A 15,153-nucleotide genomic window follows, 5' to 3' on the forward strand; every position below is an offset into this window, starting at 1 on the left:
ATCGCGCACAATTTGTTTTGGAATTTTATGTCTTCATATTCTGCCATTTGACTATTTCATACATGTAGTAAGTAGGTAGGTATATTTGTTTTTATTGTTGCGAAATACTAGTAAATGAATTATGATCGAAGTGTTGATTATTACATTCTAATTTCCCGGAATAACATTCCTTTAATTCTTTTACCGACGCAAGAAAATTGCTTTGAAGAGATAAAAATCGAAGTACAATTTGTTTACTGGTAATATTTATGTATTTATAAGGCACTTTGTATTTTATTATTTTGAAGCAGGAATACGAAACATACTCTACACGAATTAATCGACTTGGCAAATGTATGATACTATAAATATTTATTCTTTATTCGAAGGCACACTGCAAATTACTGTGTTACAAATATATTATAATTATTTTTCATACACAGTATTATTAACTATCAATTTATCGTAGAATTTTCGTCTAATAGATATATGTATGTATTCAGTCAAGTAATAAGCACAAATCATATTTTCGTATTAACAAATATTTCAACGGTGATAGTTATCGTTGTGAATAAATAAATATTATTTTTTAAATTAATTTAAAATAAATGAAATACATTTTATATACACAATTTTTCTGCCCTTTCGGAAATTTATCGTCCATCGGCACCACGTACGTAGGTACAATAAACTTAAATAGAGTAATACTGGGCAAAATAATAGTTTCTTATTCGTTCGAAATATCTCTCACTGTCAGTTAATATTCAAAATGAAAATATTTATAACATCTTTTAAAACATTCAAGTATCTACCAGATGCATAAGTATGTATAATCGTTTGAATCACGTATCGAACCTTTAGAAACTGAAGCCACTTACTTAAATTTGTTTCATATTCGTGAAAAAGATTGTAAACGTATCTATAAATTTGTAGGATAACGAGTAGTTAAGAAAGTTAAATATAAATGTCAGAGTTTGTGTACAAAAGGCTTTAACCGGCCAATCTTTTAAAGAGTATCAAGAAGAGAATCTAAGAGATCCAACTGATTCTCATCCCAACCCGCAGTAGCGATTAACAAACCAGTGAGATCATCTTCGCTTAAACTAACTTGGGTAGAATCGGGAATTTCTGAGAGACAGTCTGGAATTGGAGGAGATACGCTACTGGGCGGTGTCTCGTATAACGTTGACGGACAGTTGATCGATGGGGCGCCATTGCTTTGAATATTGTTCGTTACCATCGTCTTTGCAGCTGTTAGCTTCTTTGATCCACGAATTCGTTGAGACATTGTTGCGCGTCGCTTCGATTTTCTACCTTCTTCCATTCTTTCCAAATCTAACTTCCAGAAACCACCTTTGCCTGGTTCATCCTTCGAACGTGGTAACTTGACAAAACACTTGTTCAATGATAGATTGTGTCGAATTGAGTTCTGTTTAAAATAAAGGAAACCGCTGTTAGATGATATCTATTTAATTGCAAGAGATTATGTTCGCAAATGCATATTTTCAACATTGGAATTTATCTTATTTTTAACTGTACCTGCCAAGCTGGATCAGCATATTTATAAAATAAGAAGTTTTCTCGAATCCATGCATATATATTTGAAAGGGACACTTTGTTGTTATTTGCACGCATCGCCAAGCAAATGATCGTCGCATACGAAAATGGCGGTTTTGCGTCAGGGTCAGTTCGATACTTCTCGGCATTTGCAGCCAGATCTGAACAAATAAAATTATTTCACGTTGTTGATGCTTTGCAGGCATAATATTTCTAGGTGCCGATTTTCTTCGCTTCTCGAATATTTTTATGTTTATATATGTAGATTTATTTACGTAAATCAAGTATGCGCATGTAAATACCTATACTCAACATTATACCGAATAGTAGCGAGTAGGTAGTTACTTACATGTACAAGAAAGTATTTGCTAGATTTGATAAACCAACGGTATTTAAAAAAAAGAAAGCGAATAAATAGATATTAATTAAAAAATTATTTATTTTCCTATCTGTGTATTTATGTATGTAGCTATTATTTCTTTAGCCGTAGACGTATATTTTATTAGCCATATTAAGTTGTTACGATACTCCTAAAAAGAACCATCTACAAACCTAAATTCAACGAGTCAAAATTTGTGGTAACAACAAATTTCTACTTTTTATAATAATACAGTTTATGACAATACAGATACCACGAATAACAATGCAATGAAATCAATTTCACTTACCTAATTCGGCCTTAATTAGGGGTGAAAGTTTCTTTCTTGGCTGTCGCGTTACAGGAGGTGGAGATGGAGAACAGGGTGGTGTTGGCAAACTAGAAGCACTTGTAATGTCAAGCGATTGTAGCCATGAAAGACTTGTCAATTCTGCCTCAACGCCGTAATCGTCATCATGCATATTTTCTTTCATAATTGATACACCACGATTCGTTGGTTTCTTAGTATCGATCGATTCTGCCTTCATTTTCACCATTTTTCATCGCATATGTATCGAAGGCGTGCTCAGAGCCTGGATGAAAGTATCCATATCTATACATAACTTATTAAACATATTAAACAAATTATTATTTCAGTGTCTAGGTTTTTCATTTACCCTATTGTTATTATTTAAAAATTTGCGGACATTGGCGATATAAAGTGAGAATTACATTTCTATACAATTTTATATTACGCTTAAGGTATACGTAACTATTACAATTGGAATAACAATTAAGTTGGATTGAATGTTATTAAAAAGATCCATATCTACAATAATTCGTTTAAAATAAATTTATAAAAATAAGATACTTTACTTATAGCTGATTATACTAATAATCCAATGATGTTATAACAGAATCTAGAAGACACAGACGTCGACGTGTACCTACTTATTATTACTTTAAAAGAACAAAACGAGAGTCTAAAAGACCTTTTTTTCAAGATTGATTCTATCGATAACAAAGGATATATCCATTTCATTTATGCATCGAAATTCGCTGATATCCGATATTAGGTAGGACTGATATTGCAATATCCAGCAAAAACAATTAGACGGTAAATCAATACGAGAGTTTCACGAAGTGCGGTGTTCAAGCAAAATTCTTATTTAAAAATTACAACACACCTCTAAACGTTCCCCAAGGTAATACATCGAACGCAAATTAAGATCCTTCACAGTAAAACAAACATTTATGCGAACTTACAAAAAAACTTGAGAACATGAATCCGATTACGATTTATTACATCATATACGTACATTCTCACCAATGTATAGAACAAAACATGTAAACCGCATGATCGTTCGAATGAAACTAGTACCAAGGGGTAACGAAAGCCCTGATAATCCCCCACTTTGAATCTACTTGCTTGCCGTGCTGTAAACCATTGGCCGTGGTTGGTGTGCGTGACAGGTGTTGGCTCCCTTTTGCAGGTGGACCATATGTACTTACACGCTGTTCAAACCTGCGTGCAAACGCAAACCTTTCCCTTCTTTTAATTTCTTGGACAGTAAACGGGGGAACTCGACCTCGCATTTTTGCTTCTATCCTTTCCGCTTTATTTTATACAAACTTTGCCAACGAAATAAAAGGTGAAAGTAATTTTCTTAGAAGAAAGGGTTCTTTCGGTCTACAGCAGTTCCTAAATACTAAACTAAATAAGGCATATGTATATGTCTTAAATAGGAATTTGTTAAATAGGAATTTGCATCATGTATACGTTCTTCTGCAAAGTTGAAATAGCTAACCAACCTAATAGGGAAAATAGTTGATAGTTAAGTACTACCTATATAGCAATAAAATCAAAACGTAAAAAGGTTCAGGATTATCATGGAGACTGTAATTCATCGCAGTGATATTGTTTTTTTAAATAATATCTCATCTCTACGTAGTCATATACCTTAATTGATTTTAAGAAAATCATTTCAGAAAAAAAGGAAACTTATTAACTTTAGAAACTTCTCATGTTATAACGTATAAACAATTTACTGTTTTGTATAACACTTATATTTGGAATTTTTAAGCGGATACTTATACTTACATGTGATTAAATACATGTAGGTACGTATAATTTTTTATGCAGATATAGTTTAGTAGCTTTATCTTTTTAATAAAGTCTGATTATAATTTTCCGTTTATGTTAAAAAGCTGGAAATACTATTTGAAAAAGTTACGTACTTACATATCTTAGAGAAGAGACTGATTTTTATTGTAATTTCTTCAGCAGAACTTTTTTGGAATACGTTTTATAACGTCGATAGCGGTGAGTAATAAAGGATACTTTATATCAGATCGTTAAATAATAAATATGTATACAATATTTCACACGCTATGTAAGTATGTAATTGTAACTACATACATAGGTACCTATTCCTTATTTACGTTACTACATTACCTTTCTTAAAGTTGTTTGCATTTTTAAAGACTTTATAACCGTAATCCGCAATCCTAATTTGATGCAAAGTGTTAGAGCTTTGAAGTTTATTACAACAGATACCAAAATCTTCAACTATTCGATCGCTATTACAAATATTGATTTAAAATATATATGTAACGATATCATACGAGGAAAACTCAACATAAATAAACGTATTTATGTGATATTTTATTTGAAAAATTATTATACAGGCTTATTATTATATGAGGCGACTCCTTATGAAAAAGTAAGAAGAAAAAAGAATGAAATTTTTTCACACGACGTTTCGTTTTCGAGAAAATTGTGTTTGAAAATTTATCAAGTATGCCTGAGCATGACTAATTACCGAAATAGGTACGAGTAAACAATAAGCAGGGAATTATTCTACATACAAAAATAAGTCAAAAATGTCCGTTCGAGGCTTCATTTGCAAGAAAATAAAGTCTGAACGTATTTAACTAAGAATTCACGTATGATAAATATTCAAATTCATTTTTCTCGGAAACAAAGCGTCTTGTAGACCAATTTCGTTCCGCATTTTCAATTTGTTTTTACACGTAGAATAATGTCCTGTCGATTATTTATTCCTGCCCAGTCCGGAATTAACCATGTTCAAGTATATTTTAAATTATAAATTTTCAAAATCGATTTTCTCGAAAACGAAGCGTCGTATGAAAAAATTTGATTCTTGCTTCTTCTTACCTTTTCATAAGAAATTATTTCATGCCTGCTTCTAAATGTTATTCGGTCGTACTCCATATAGTTATCACGATTGTATTGCAAATACCTCTAACACGAATCGTCATCGCAAATAGAACTTATAATTTACGTAGCTTCATATCTGTCATTCTATTCCAAAAAGTTGAATACGTATTCGAATGCATCAATCAAATAGGTATACCCAGGTGTAATTTTTGTATAAAAAAAAATTGTTTTAGTGCGGTTAGGTAAATGTAAAATACAAATGAATGACGCAAAGTTTGTTTGTAATATCTTTAAAAGAAATATTAATTGGAAATACACTACAATTCCCTATGTAGATGATGTATTCTGGCAGATATAAAACAATGTAAATAGGTATGTATGTACTATTTATGTTAAGAGAAAAAAATAGATTGATTTGAAGGTTACAGTCTGTACTAGAAATAATGATGATCGAAGTGTACATATATGGGTAGTAATGTCCAGAAAGTACGTAAATGAAAATCAGATGGTCATATGCTTCATTGTCAGTAGGGGTGGTCGCATAGCTTGAACGTTCTGGTACAGGTACTTTCATTGATCGAATCAGGAAGGCAGTGACCGTCACTTGCGATATCCCAACGTGAAAGAGAGGGGAGAGAACCGTAGCTATTCGACGACGTTAAGAATGGCGTGTTAAATTTCAGAAGCCTGCTTATTATTGGTTGATGTCCGTTAGGATCGTTAGGACAAAATTTTCCTGACAAATTTACACGAGATCCGAACTCAATTTTACCCTACACGCAGGTTCATGGTGTGGGCGTTATCCAATGGTTGACCAACCCTCTCTATTCGTGGAATCACGAAATAGTCTTAAATATTGTCAAATAAATTATATGTATATTCGTTCGATTCTGGTTCAGATATTACTTCATATTTAAGCACATCACACATTTTTATCTATTGTAATTTCTAACTAAACTTGTAATTTTCGCCGATACATGTATATTAATAACAAAGGCACATAATTTGAATTATTTCGATAACTTTCTAATAAATGAATGCATTTAAAGAAGGCCACGTGCTACGCTATTTGTCAGCGTACTTTTTGTTTCTTCTTCTATCACTTGTGTTTTTCGAAATATTTGTACGATGAAGTGGTATTAAACGACTTTTGGAAAGATTCTATCACCTGACTTATCAAAATTAATTCACAACGAGCACGTATCAAACTGTTTCTTTCCTGAGTTGGGGTTGCTTGTCAAGATCCTATCAAGCGATCGCCCACCTTACATCTCTAAATTTAACTCTTTTACATTTCTCCTTGCGGTTCCATGATTTTTACGAAATTTAATCTACTACTTCTAAGGATGTGCATCGATAAATCTAATGATCAACGTTCATAAAACAATACAGCCGTGTATTTTTAACAATATTTGACATTAAATATTCGATTAAAAGATATACCGTCGTTCAAAGCTTTTCAATTTTTGAACTTTTAAGATTTTAATGATATCCATACGTAAGTCTATAAAAATCCAAAGTGTAATAAAAAATAAAAGATATTGACAGAACGATAAATATTTTATTTGTGTCTGCTGTTATTCTATGAGTTTCCCAAACAATTTTAACTATCCACAATTTTCGCAATAAGAGGAAACTTGATTTTCACTTAAGAGAATTGAAGGTAACCCTGAGATTTCGAAAAATACGAACGATAAGAAAAAGTGAAATCATGCATCGTCTTTGAGTCAAACATTCATCCGAATCAATTTTGCTTAAGGTTATTATTATTGTCACTTACGTAGTGATCTACCAAATTGTACCTACATTATATATAGTTCCAGTTACGTTGCTCACTCTGTATAACTAAAATATTTCATAACACGATTTCATTCTAAGCAAATTTGGATCTAGAGAATCTACTTCTATTATTATATTATAAATTGCACAGAAATATCGGCAAAAAATTGTTCTATAGCTAAGATATGCAGTTTTGTAGCCAATACGTGTCTAATGGAATTGATAAACTTCCTTGTGAAAAAATATTCTACATATCTATTACATTGAATAGATAACCATTATAATCTACTCTAATATAGAAAATATGATCGTGTACCTCTGGTAGGTATATATAAATCCAATTTTGTATTTCCAATTAAAAAAATTAGAAAAAGATAGATTCGATACGTTTCAGCAAAATTCCATGCTGTCTACGCAGTCCAAATGGAAGTATCTACATACACGATCAATAATCTCCTGGGAACATCCGTTCCCTTGCTGGCCTATCCAGCTGGCCACCCCTGCAATAATGGTAGCACCAGCAGCACCAACAGTACCAGCACCAACAGTAGTAGCACCTGCTATCCTCCCCGTACCGCGTCAGGTTGTGACTCATGACCACTTTACGTTTTACCACCATCTATCATTACCAATTGTTGCTAAAATACTTTCATAATTCCTTCCTCTTGTAATTTTATTTCACTGCTTACAAACAATCGCGTGATTACAAATTTTTCATTATTATTTTACTTCCTTTTTTATTCTATCCTCATCGTGTACAATCGTTTACACCTTCCTCCTCCCTTCTTTCAATAATTCTCAGTTAAATATTACTTATTACATAATATGTTATAAAGCTAAATTTCGTTTTCAGTTTTCTATTAAAACTTCAAGAATTTCTAACTCTCGTTTTAATAAATTTCTTTAGATTATAAATACGCACCTAATTAGGCGTTTAATTGCAAGAATATAGAATATGAAATTTATGATAACGAAACTTTTTAAAAAAATTATTGCTGCGATTAGTACAATGCTGTTATCGGAAATATTTTCTCAGAGAAATGTTAAAATCTTTTCTTTTCTACGTAGCTACTTACATACCTGTATTAAAATAAATTAAATGAAGTAGAACAATATTAAAAGTTTCAAGAGGGTGCATATGTAAGTACTAATATCGAGAACCTATATTATAAACAACTTATTTCTTAGTTAGAAAGGAGTATTTCCTTGAAAAGCGTTGATCGACTAGAGATCGATAGATTGTAACATATCCCCTTAGGAAATGTTTATAGGTCACCACATGAAAGATGATGTGGACGTATTTCAATGGTTAACTTAAAAGACCAGATACTACCTCGCAACATTACAAATATAGACGCGAATGGGAGTATAGATTTTAGGAGAATGATGGTGCTTTTATAAAATATTCAAAGAAATTGATTCCGACTACCACAGCAGCAATAGTAACGGCAGCTAGAATAATTGTTATATCAACGATATAGATTTAGCGAAGTTTTTAATTATAAAACGAATAACTATATTCCTTTCAAAATTCTTAAATATTCTTAAACAAAATATATATCGCAAAAGATATATAACTTGGAAATAGAGATTTTCTATCGTATACCTACTATAATTAATTTTAGATAACTTCCTATTTAAATAACAAATTTCTATTTCGAAACATTATAAACTACAATATATAAGGCATGATCAGGTATAATATTACTTTAGGTACCCCAAATAATATTCGGATTTATGTTTTATTTCCGCATTTTTCCGAGTGAAATATGTTTTTACCCGAAAATATTATGCAAATACAATGGTAATCATAAATTCTAATAAACTTAATACTTACCGATATAAATAATTATTCACGTTAATCCATGCAGAAAAGGTCTCGCTCATAATTAAAATTATCATTTGTCTATAGTTAATGGTATATTTAATTAATAAACAATTGTTATAAGTACGCAATCGGTACAAAAGACTTAGGTAAAAATTTGAATTAAAAAATGTGTTACCTTTGAAGCTGCCATTATATACACTTACACTAGCACCCACTGGCATCGTACTATCGCCATCTTCTTATTACGGTAAACGGTACCAGTGTACCACCATACAAGTGCATTTAAATATATACTTTATACTTATATATATTATAGATACACACTCGTAAAGATTATTGATTGTAGTTAAAATTTACTGTTAAAGATATTATGCGTACCTATGTATATGTATATATGTATATACTAAATGCATAGTACGTATATTATAAATATATAAACATAATTCTATTACAATAATGTGAATAATTCAATTTAAAAGGAACAAAAGACCATTTTCTTGAAAAAAAAAAATTATCTATTTGCGATTAATAATATCTTATAACTTCAACTAAAAAATTATAACATCAACTTCCGATGACACCATAGCATAACATTCTCGGTAGCTATTGTTGTCTAGCTATTTATATTTGTAGTTAAGTAACCTAAAAATTTTTATGAAGTTTATGCGCACAGAGAAACTCGTGTACAATTTGAATTATTTTATCTAAATTTGAATTTGTATCATAAATACAATGCGTATGTTTGTGAATGAGTAATTGAGTAAAACTATGTTGGTGTGCAGCGTTTTAGTCAAAAATTAAAAAATACAATTTTCTATAAAATTTAAAACAAAAAACAAAATAAAATGGAATTTCAAATTTTTGGAATACATATTTTCACGAAAGATTTTTTATTAAATTTATGAAGGTGAATCAATTTAAAAAATTAAATTCTTGTATACATTGTACGTATGTGTAACAAATGGATGCGTGGATAATATAGATTAAATACTTATTATATTTGTTTATTTATGTATATCTGTGTATTATGTGTTTTTTATTTACTCGTATGTACACATATTTAATTAATAGAAGAACTATGTTATAAAAATCAAGACATCTTTTGGTATATTTAAAAATTTAATAATGTAATTTTAAAAATAAGAAATCTATTTTTTCCAATATTATTCAACAGATTAAAAGCAAAAGACATACTTTTCTTACAACTTTACTTACATAATCCCTTTTCATAACATTAAATCAAAGAAAATAAAATTATTTTTCATACTTACTTAATACGTACATTCTAATGTATATTGATAGAAAAAAGGAATAAAAAAAGTTAAATATGGTTCATATTACAACATTATGTGTGAATAGAAGTCTTTCTTATTATCCCGTGATTAAAAGATACATCAAAACAATATACTAAACTCTTAACACTTTCTTTTTTACTTATTCCAACAAGAATAATTATGTATATTCTTTTGTCTTCTTCCTGTATTAATTTAAATGGATTGACTGAAGAGTTATTATATCATGAAGTTACAAAAAGTTAAAACATAACGTTTACTTTAACATATTATGTATAATATCATTACACATCATTGAAGTATTTAATTATTGAAAAAATTTAACTTCATCATCATTACAAGTCGTCATTTAAATAATTGCAATTGATAAAAAGATGTTTTTTTTTATAATTTTATAAGTGTGTTTCATTGAAATCATATCATAGTTTCAATGAGAAAGCTGATTTAGAATTTATCTTCTATACACTATTTAGTAAATGTCAACTTGTTATTAGAACACTTCTAATCACTATGTATATAAGAACTTCGTGACACAATAATATGATTCTACACAAAATGATTTATTATTGACAATGATCGACGTTGATTAATTTTACTACCTACACTAAATCGGAGTGCAAATAACCTACTCATTTACAATAATCAAATTTAAGATTTGAAAACTTATAGAAATTAAGGTACAAATATTATCTTATACTTCCGACTTAATGCCGATTAGTGGTAAAAGGTGTCAATCCCCTGAGAACCATGTTATCAAGAACACCACTTATATAAGCTGAAACATCAACAGTATCTTCTTCTGCTTTTCTGATGAAAGGATGTTCTAGTAATTTGTTGTATTTCGGCCGCTGTGTCTCTTCCTTAATTAAACTGAAATGGAACCACAGAAAAAGAAATTATTATTCAATAATGCAAAAACAAAATTTCTGCAATGCCTAATAGTGCAAAAACAATGTACCATGTATTCACAAAATTCACAAAATCCATAGTAAAATGATTTCCATTTTCATTAGGAGATAAGCGTGGTGGATCACCCTGAACTACTTGATAAAGTTGTTCAAAAACTGAATTCCACTTTGGATATGGAAAATAACCAGTCGCAATTTCCATTAATGTAATACCTAATGACCACACATCACTTCTAACGTCGTAACCCTTTGCACGTTGAGGATCTATCCTCTCTGGCTAAAAAATTATAATAAATTCAAATACTTCTAATTATTTACAAATCTTGTTAAATACTTCTTATTTATTATTATACATACAGCCATATATGGTCTACATCCAGCATCTCGAGTTCGTGCAATAGAATCTACCAACTGTCCTGATATACCAAAATCGCATAGTTTGATATTACCATGTCGATCTAACAGAATATTACTAGGTTTTACATCTCTATGAATTATTCTTAGTTTTTCCTTGAGGTAATTCAACGCCTTTACTGTGGCAACAGTAATTTTTCCTAAAATACGTTCTGGTATTCTTTCCTTTAATACCTCATGAATAAACTTATAAAATATATCTAATGAGGTGTCCATGAGTTCCATACAAATCCAACAGTCACCCTAGTCAAGACATGATATTTATTGTTAGTTATGAAAAGTTAATGTTAAAAAACCTATCACAAACTTACCTCTTTGAATAGAGCTCCATAAAATTGCACAATGCATGGACATTCATTAGACTTCATTACAACCTCTAAATCCATTAATAATTGTTTTTGCTCCCTTTCATCCACTGTGGAACGAATTCTCTATAATTGAACATAACATCATGTACTCTGTAAGCTGTTTTTAATAATAAAGTTATTTTAATACTAAGATTAAATTATATATACCTTCACAGCCATAACAGTATCACTTATCCTATGGATCATTTTATTTACAGTACCAAACCCTCCTCGTCCTATTTCTCCCAAATCTTGAAGATCTTCACTTGTAAAATCATATACTACATTTGGTGATAGCTGTAATTTTCCAGTACTTTGCATTGATTGACACATTCGTAATTTATCCCTAAAATATAATTTATTAACATGCATTTTAACAACATTAAATACTTGTATATTTAATAAATATATTTAAATATACCTTGCTTTATCAGGCAGTTCTTGTGGAACTGCAGTACAAGGTCTCACTGGTAGTTTAGGCAAAGATAAAGGTAAATTTGGACGAGAAGATCTATGATGATTAAACAAAAAAAATAGCTATATTAAAGGAAATAATTAAAAACTGCAATTTATTAAATATTATCATATTATTTATTGCATAACTTACATTGGTAAACAAGCTGCACTTCCAGTTGAATTAGAAATAGAAGAGTTTGTTGAATTATTAAGTGATATATTACTTCCTTGTGTTTGAAAATTAAGTTTGAATTGTCTTCTTTTTTCTGTTATAAAATGAACATAGATGTCATTACATTACAATGAAATGTATATGTGTTCATATAAATATGAGTGCATACATAGTGCACACACACGTGTATGTGCGTTTGCAAGTGCGTTCAATATTATATTACAATATTACAACATATATAAATACAGGTATACATGCTTTACCTGACATTTCATTTTGAACATCGTTAATAGATCCAAAATCCAAATGTTGAAAATTAAATGGTCTGCTAGAACCTAAATATTAATAATATCAAACATAAATAATTTAATATATATTTGTATGTGTATGTATACTCGTAACAAAATTGTTATTTTCCATGATGCAGTTAACGTTTAGGTTATGTAAATAAAATCTTTTGTATCCTTATCACTAACTTTCTAACATTACAACTTACTTTGATTCGTTGGAGTTGAAAAATTCCCCCGATTCTCCGTCATTATTTAATATTTTTAATAGCTGACTACCAAAAGAATAATTTCTTATTAAAGGCTCTCCTTTTAGGAGACCTTCCCGCAAGATTTTAACAATCTAGCATATATATTCCGCAGCGAGTGCACCATTTGTGCAATTTCGTTCTTTTGCGAACAGTGTATACAAAATCCTACTTCTTCTTTTTCAGAAATACTTAATTTCAATTGCAATTCGACTTTCTCTCTATCACAGAAGTATACTTTGCCATAAGCTTATCACAATCACTTATTTGATCATCGAAACAACGGTGGCATACGTACCATACAATGTAATATGTGGGAGTAAGTGGAAAAGAAAAATGATGATAAGTTTATATCAGTCCATACCCTATCAGAACTTCAATAATTTGGTAAAAAATTCATGTATCGAATTGCTTCTACTTGTTCATTTATTTTCGTTTTATATACATGTTTTTGGAAGTCTGGAGACTCTATGAAGGAATTCATGAACTATTATAGTTCTATGCCTCAATCATTGTAGGCGCTAGTAGCAACTTTATCAAGAAAATTACTTCTTTCTAAGATGATATCTTATGGATTAAAAATATTTGCGAATTCTCTGATATTACCACATTTGTTTCGTTACCGTTTCTCTTAGTTCAAGACTGATATTAAAATGATAAAAACTAAAGTGATAAGTAGAATTTAAAGTTTCAATTTATTGCTGTATGTTACTACATTCGTTTTTAATTTTCCCTACAGCACGCTGTTATAATTAAATTCTTTTCTAAAATACCCAGTTTGTTATACAACACAACCCATCATCAATATATTGTTACGCTACTATCGTAGAATATCGTAAGCATTCAAATAATAAGTATATTTCTATCCAACTTTACAATAATTTATTGCAGATAAACGTAAAAATTTAATAACTTTTTTATATAGGTAAATTAGCAAAGTTCACGTATGATATTAAGAAAAAAGATGGCTGAACTTTACTTTAGGGGTACAAAAATCATTGGCTTCTTTATTTGCAATGTTATAGTTTTTAATATATACAATTCGAAGATGCAAGTTTTAAGATACTAAAATTCTAAGATAAGAAAGCAGAGAGGAAATTCTCTCTGGTAAAATTGAGCATTTTTAGGGTATTTTAATATTACTTAACGCCATATTAGCTGCTACTTATGATTTGTCCAATGAATGGAGTCTGTAGAGCCACTGACTGCACGCGGATGGCGATCATTTTGGCGGGATAAGTCAGTCAAATGTGTATAACTGTATGTATTTTGCATATGTTTAGTTTCTCGGCTTGGTATAACTTATCCTGGCTGGTTGCAGTCAAAACAGTCAAGCAAAACATGGAATTTGTATGTAGCTGAATTTGAGTTTAATTTGGGGTAATATTTATTTTCTGTTACGTTACATTAATACAAACTAATTTTTTGCGAATTTAACTACATCTACTGATGGTACATGTACACAAAAAATAGAATCAAATTGCCGGCCAACTAAGAACTGGATGTGGAGGAGGAGTTACTTCTATGACGATGAATTTGTCCATCGCCTATGTGAAATTTTGTGACAACTCCGTCATAACATTGATTTGATGACATTGCTAGTTGAAACGACCCGAAAAGTCCACGGTCATATATACAGATCCGGGAACTCTGTTGGAGGAGATAAGACTTTTAATGTCGGGAATTGTGCTTTACAAATCGGCTAGCATAGAAGACCGATCGAGAAGTTAGGATTTTGTATGTAACACCATCCTTCGATAAAAGTATTGAAAATAAAGAATATAGATTAAACCACTGAACTTACTCAATGACTGAACTACTTATAATCTTCCACCATTTATTTAAAGTACATAATATATAGTATTTCATTTGATACAAAATGATATTAAATATGTATAATTATTTTCAACAAAACAGGTTAACAAACTTACTTATAATTTTCAAATCAAATATGTACGCATATATTTAATACTTTTATATTTGACGCGAATATGGGAAAGTAAATTGTTTTTTTTTTTTTTTTAATTATTAACACTGTTTATATTATACGTACTGCTCATTTGTGCGGGCCAACTAGACATCATGTGTGCGGTTTGTTCATTGGACATAGTATGGGTAGAAGCCAATATACCGTCAAAATAAAGTATAAAAGATCCTAAAAGTGCTCAATTTTACATAGTCATAACTTTTGAACCAATGGATTCCGCACCTTAAAATTTGCATTTTCAGATTCTACACGTTAAAAACTATGAGATTGTAAATAAAAAAGTCAATAATTTTTGAACTCCTAAGTAACCAAGTAAAGTTTAATTTGAACCAATTTTTGAACCAAGTAAAGTTTAACCTG

The 15,153-nt window shown here is 30.1% G+C and overlaps 2 protein-coding genes and 2 long non-coding RNA genes across 10 annotated transcripts; 1 reads left to right on the forward strand and 3 right to left on the reverse strand.

The window, feature by feature from the left end:
- Window positions 1–334: 334 nt before the first annotated feature.
- Window positions 335–9,886, reverse strand: LOC126864092 (forkhead box protein J1-A-like). 6 transcript variants are annotated; one of them, XM_050615038.1, is made up of 5 exons: window positions 8,858–9,886; window positions 8,692–8,760; window positions 2,205–2,487; window positions 1,519–1,697; window positions 335–1,408 (listed from the first exon to the last, which is right to left on the reverse strand). In XM_050615038.1, exons 3-5 carry the CDS (start codon window positions 2,449–2,451, stop codon window positions 986–988), a joined length of 849 nt encoding a protein of 282 aa, XP_050470995.1. In that variant the 5' UTR covers window positions 2,452–2,487; window positions 8,692–8,760; window positions 8,858–9,886; the 3' UTR covers window positions 335–985. The 6 variants fall into 6 exon arrangements, with proteins under 6 accessions (XP_050470995.1, XP_050470998.1, XP_050470994.1 ...); XM_050615041.1 differs by lacking the exon at window positions 8,692–8,760; XM_050615037.1 differs by lacking the exon at window positions 8,692–8,760 and having other exon boundaries at window positions 2,205–2,517.
- A 627-nt stretch (window positions 9,887–10,513) lies between these two features.
- On the reverse strand, window positions 10,514–13,270 carry LOC126864089 (dual specificity mitogen-activated protein kinase kinase 4). 2 transcript variants are annotated; one of them, XM_050615024.1, is made up of 10 exons: window positions 13,105–13,270; window positions 12,768–13,027; window positions 12,535–12,606; window positions 12,251–12,365; window positions 12,065–12,154; window positions 11,812–11,989; window positions 11,608–11,727; window positions 11,240–11,539; window positions 10,933–11,159; window positions 10,514–10,844 (listed from the first exon to the last, which is right to left on the reverse strand). In XM_050615024.1, exons 2-10 carry the CDS (start codon window positions 12,808–12,810, stop codon window positions 10,679–10,681), a joined length of 1,311 nt encoding a protein of 436 aa, XP_050470981.1. In that variant the 5' UTR covers window positions 12,811–13,027; window positions 13,105–13,270; the 3' UTR covers window positions 10,514–10,678. The 2 variants fall into 2 exon arrangements, with proteins under 2 accessions (XP_050470981.1, XP_050470980.1); XM_050615023.1 differs by having other exon boundaries at window positions 12,768–13,265.
- Window positions 13,271–13,472: 202 nt separating this feature from the next.
- LOC126864097 (uncharacterized) lies at window positions 13,473–14,600 on the forward strand. Its single transcript, XR_007689067.1, has 2 exons — window positions 13,473–13,641; window positions 13,732–14,600. It is a non-coding gene; the product is annotated as an uncharacterized LOC126864097 (long non-coding RNA).
- LOC126864096 (uncharacterized) lies at window positions 14,170–15,008 on the reverse strand. Its single transcript, XR_007689066.1, has 2 exons — window positions 14,860–15,008; window positions 14,170–14,456 (listed from the first exon to the last, which is right to left on the reverse strand). It is a non-coding gene; the product is annotated as an uncharacterized LOC126864096 (long non-coding RNA).
- Window positions 15,009–15,153: the final 145 nt, after the last annotated feature.

This window comes from Bombus huntii, chromosome 3, assembly GCF_024542735.1.
Source record: "Bombus huntii isolate Logan2020A chromosome 3, iyBomHunt1.1, whole genome shotgun sequence".
In the NCBI taxonomy this organism is placed as follows: Eukaryota; Metazoa; Arthropoda; class Insecta; order Hymenoptera; family Apidae; genus Bombus; species Bombus huntii.

What these genes read in the sequence shown, in the direction of transcription:
- LOC126864092 (XM_050615041.1), bottom strand. Translation starts at nt 2,451, where the DNA reads ATGGTGAAAATGAAGGCAGAATCGATCGATACTAAGAAACCAACGAAT. An exon ending in CCTAATTAAGGCCGAATTAG is followed by an intron (nt 1,698 to 2,204) that starts GTAAGTGAAATT and finishes TTATTTGTTCAG; the next exon opens with ATCTGGCTGCAAATGCCGAG. An exon ending in ATGCTGATCCAGCTTGGCAG is followed by an intron (nt 1,409 to 1,518) that starts GTACAGTTAAAA and finishes TATTTTAAACAG; the next exon opens with AACTCAATTCGACACAATCT.
- LOC126864089 (XM_050615024.1), bottom strand. Translation starts at nt 12,810, where the DNA reads ATGACGGAGAATCGGGGGAATTTTTCAACTCCAACGAATCAAA. An exon ending in TGTTCAAAATGAAATGTCAG is followed by an intron (nt 12,366 to 12,534) that starts GTAAAGCATGTA and finishes ATTTTATAACAG; the next exon opens with AAAAAAGAAGACAATTCAAA. An exon ending in ATGGAGCTCTATTCAAAGAG is followed by an intron (nt 11,540 to 11,607) that starts GTAAGTTTGTGA and finishes TGTCTTGACTAG; the next exon opens with GGTGACTGTTGGATTTGTAT.